We start from the raw sequence: 3,959 nt of genomic DNA, 5'->3' as shown, positions 1-3,959 counted from the left end.
TATTGCACATTTATTTTGTTCCGTACAACGTCCTAACTTGCGCTGTATAGAACAATTTATCATTAGGACGTCCGTGCTCGAGAGGTTTTCTTGTATTACTTCATATAATTTGCAAACAAGAAAGCGCCAAGAGCAGCGCTTGGGTATAATCAATGGTGAACGCCGGAAACGTGAAAAACTGACAAACAAAATTAGTCTGCGGATGCAACTCGAATTTTTCTGGCAACATCGTCAGGCTGGAGGATAATGTGCGTCACGGTAATGCGATATTTCCACACGATCCACGCTGATAGCTGGCAGCTGCATTAACAGATTGACTGCGAATTACAAAGCAGTTGTGATGGTGTGAACGGCAGCAATTACCAACAAAACACCACTCAGAAAATCGAGGGTAGACGAATGTTTCACTCAGTCCATCATACCGTTTTTACTACACAGTTGTAAGTTATGTTGACTCCAAGCGGCAATCATTCGACTAATGTGCACCGAAATTATTCATCTTTTCTTGAACCAATCCAAAATGCCACCCAGATCAACGGCACTATCTATCAGCAGCAGTTAATGGTGTGGTATGGTGTTTCCATGTCGGTTTGTGGACTGGGTGGAGCGGCATATATCCTGCTGATGGGTGCTGTATGGGAGCACTGGCAAATGTCCAAGCGAAAAACTGGACGGGATCGGAGCGGCACGCGACTGCTCATCGTCCATGCCACCGCTGTGGAAATGGTTATGTGCTGCATTAATCATCCGATTAGCTTTACGCAGATCCTTTATGCAGAAAATTCAGTAAGTGCGTTGTGTGCTACTGACTCTTTTATACTTAAACCAAAAACTTCATTTAAAATATTTAGCACCATTTTAATGCTGAGTTATTGTTTGAACTACAGAACACTTTTTAAAAAAAAGATTAGAAACTATTTTCTAAGCAAAACGTTTGTTTAAACTAAGAAATTGTGCCGCGGTACAACTTCTTTCCGACAACTTTCTTGTGTTGTTTCATAACAGACTGTGACGAACTGATTTTATGCGAAGACGGGGGAACTGTTTTTACGTACAATATGCGGTTTGCGAGTTCTGTGTAAAATAGAATTCCAAAATGTATGATCGTTCTAACAGGGAGCTAAAAGTTTTACAGTTTTTTCTTCAATCTGGAAAACCAGTTTTGATATTTTTAAAGCAGTCCTAGAACTGTGATTTGGTACACTGTGACAAGGATTTCTACACTTTTGCGCATTTATGTGGAAAATTTCAGTAAAATTAGTCCATAATTAGACTTTCGGGGTGCATGCTTGCGTTTGAACATTTTCACCCATAAGTACAACCGAAGATTGTGCACAGGAAAACTTTTCACAGATGACGTAGCTATAGAATGTCTTTAAATAACGCAAAAAGTGCCCCGCGAAAGCAAAATTTTCCTGTCCGTGCATTGATTTTGTACTAGAGAAGGTCTACAGATATATGATCTGCAGATGCGTGTGCACAGTACTGACACACTTTAAAGTTTAATTTCTTTCGTATAAGCAATTTTTGAGATAGTTTTTTTTGATTTACTGACGTGTGAGATTGCCACTGTAACGCACTAGTTTAAAGCGTAATCTCTAATCAAGTGTGTTTCTGCAAAGGTCACCCCAACAGCCTGCTTTTTCATTCAAGCCCCTTTCGCAATATTCCGTACCGCCGGGTACTATTCTTTGGCATTCCTGGCCATAAACCGTTTAGTCGCACTCTGCTTTCCAATTCATTTCCGCGCCTACTGGACCAAGCAAAGTTTAAACATAATTTTCATCCTTGTTACTTGGCTCGTCACTGCCGCGAATTTTGTTCCGCTCATAATTGGTCGGGAATTGAGGTTTGAAATGATCCCACCGACGAATGTTTGTGCTATTAAGCCCCGAACCCCGGAAGCCCGGAAGATCCACCAGACACTGGTTTCACATCTGCCGCTAGCGTTGGTGTGGAGCATTTACGCTCTGATGTTTGGATTCGTTGCTATGCAAAAGCTTTCGGGCCAAATTAACCAGACATCAGCGTCGTACCGGCGTTCCTTGCAACTGACGCTTGTCCTATTGGTGTCGTCACTCTGGCATTGCGTCTGCTTTTATCCACAGCCTTTGTTGATGGTTTTTGAAGACAGGGGTCTAGCGCGTCCAACTCCGGAAACGGCGCTGTGGTTACGATTCGTCTTTCTGTTAGGATACGGCGGCAACCCGGTAATCGTGCATTGCACTTGTTAAAAACTTAGTACGTACTGTACCTTGTAATTTCCCGTGGATGGACTTGCAAGACATGCTATACTAGATGTTTCTAAATAAGGCTCTAATGCACTTCAATACTTCGATGTGTCCGGCATTCTGCTCGTGCTATTTAAAACAGCATAATTTTTGGGCGCCCAATTGGACGAGGAAAGCTATCCCTGTATATCTGACACCTCGTAAAAACCATGACGGTCCAATAAATGGGCTCAGTAACCCTCGCTCTAGCAGTCTCGTATTATATAATCACGACAAGATTTCTGAATAATCGTAAACAATCGATATATCGCTGATTGCAGGTTATCTTCTTCACTATGAATCAAGAATATCGCTCCATGCTTAAACGATGGATAAGCTCTATCCGGGACTTAAAATTTCGTGACTTTGGGGTAAAAGTGAACCCCAACATCTACACGACCACTATACGGTCCGTACAAGACGGAACGTTAATTTGAAATGGCCTACCTTTGGAGTCCATAATACCCTCATGACGGCATCGTCCAAGAATTCTTGAGTATTTGTTGGACACTTGCGGGTTTAATTGTAATCAGATGTCATCGTATCAGTGTCAGTCAATACTGTGGTTCGAAATCCTCGACACGTACGAGTGTCGATGGGATACTAATTATGCGGTAATGAAGATAATGTTTCAGACTTTTTGCAATAAAAATGGGATATTTTGCCGTTTTCACATACAAAAATTGCGTGATTTTTCCACTGACCAAGTTATAATTAGTGGCCAGTTATAATTAGCCTCACAACTTGAACGGGTGATTTATTTTTTTCACGCTTCTGTTGATTTTTTATATTGTTCTCTGAACCAATACTAACAAATATCATGTAATATACGCGAATTGAGCAGTTAATTTACAAAGAACATGAAAGCGCCAACAGTTTTTTTGTGAAAAATATTTGTAACAAGGTTCTGTTGTCGCATAACAACGAGCGGAAAGCTGGGATGTATTTAGGTCGGGTCTAAAATAAGCACGCGTAGTAGCGCTAGCTCATAAATGAATTATCCAGTTGCTTCATAATAACCGGTTCATATTAGAAGCTTGACCTAATTTGTTAAATTATTGGGCAACAGCATTTGTAGCCCGTTACAGAAGACAGCTTTGTCGGGAGAAAGTAACAAGAATGCATCAGAATCAGATTGAAATTATTTGTTTATTTACTGCGCACAACCAGCTTTATACAAAAGCATTTCAAAGGTAAGCTAACAGTACCGTATGTGTCATTTTATCCTTCGATGCACTGATGCTCGCTGCGCTTTATAGTGCCTATAATCCGTATGAATTACCATAAATTAGCTCAGACACGGTTCTGCACAAATTTCAATGACGTTTTGTACAGCTGCTTGTTATAGTGACCTTTACATATCATTGTTTGCGACTGGGTAACTAAGGCCTTTCGATCACCATTCCTGCGCCAGACGTAAGTAGTTCCACTTCGGAAATCGGAAATATTTCTAAATACAGTAAGTTGTTTCGTCGAAGCGTTCTTTATATAATTATTGAATTATCGAGCACAAGAACAATGAATGGAAGGAAGTGGACGCCGATGTCAGCCGCGCCCTTTACCACGTAATCCCATCCTGTGAAATTGATTACCGTAATGTCACGACGTACGAAGGTTGCAGAAGGAGAGAAGGAGCGTCTGTCATTTCGTTGAAAGGATGCTTTAATACATACTAGTGTATTTGATAAG

General features: G+C 40.9%; 1 protein-coding gene across 1 annotated transcript; it reads left to right on the top strand.

The window, feature by feature from the left end:
- Positions 1-385: 385 nt before the first annotated feature.
- Positions 386-3,680, top strand: LOC129594693 (uncharacterized). Its single transcript, XM_055491464.1, has 4 exons — positions 386-786; positions 1,623-2,210; positions 2,552-2,884; positions 3,606-3,680. Exons 1-3 carry the CDS (start codon positions 448-450, stop codon positions 2,705-2,707), a joined length of 1,083 nt encoding a protein of 360 aa, XP_055347439.1. The 5' UTR covers positions 386-447; the 3' UTR covers positions 2,708-2,884; positions 3,606-3,680.
- Positions 3,681-3,959: the final 279 nt, after the last annotated feature.

The sequence above is a fragment of the Paramacrobiotus metropolitanus genome, unplaced genomic scaffold, assembly GCF_019649055.1.
Source record: "Paramacrobiotus metropolitanus isolate TYO unplaced genomic scaffold, Prichtersi_v1.0 Parri_scaffold0000070, whole genome shotgun sequence".
NCBI lineage: Eukaryota > Metazoa > Tardigrada > Eutardigrada > Parachela > Macrobiotidae > Paramacrobiotus > Paramacrobiotus metropolitanus.
This window is presented reverse-complemented; position numbering and strand designations above follow the sequence as displayed.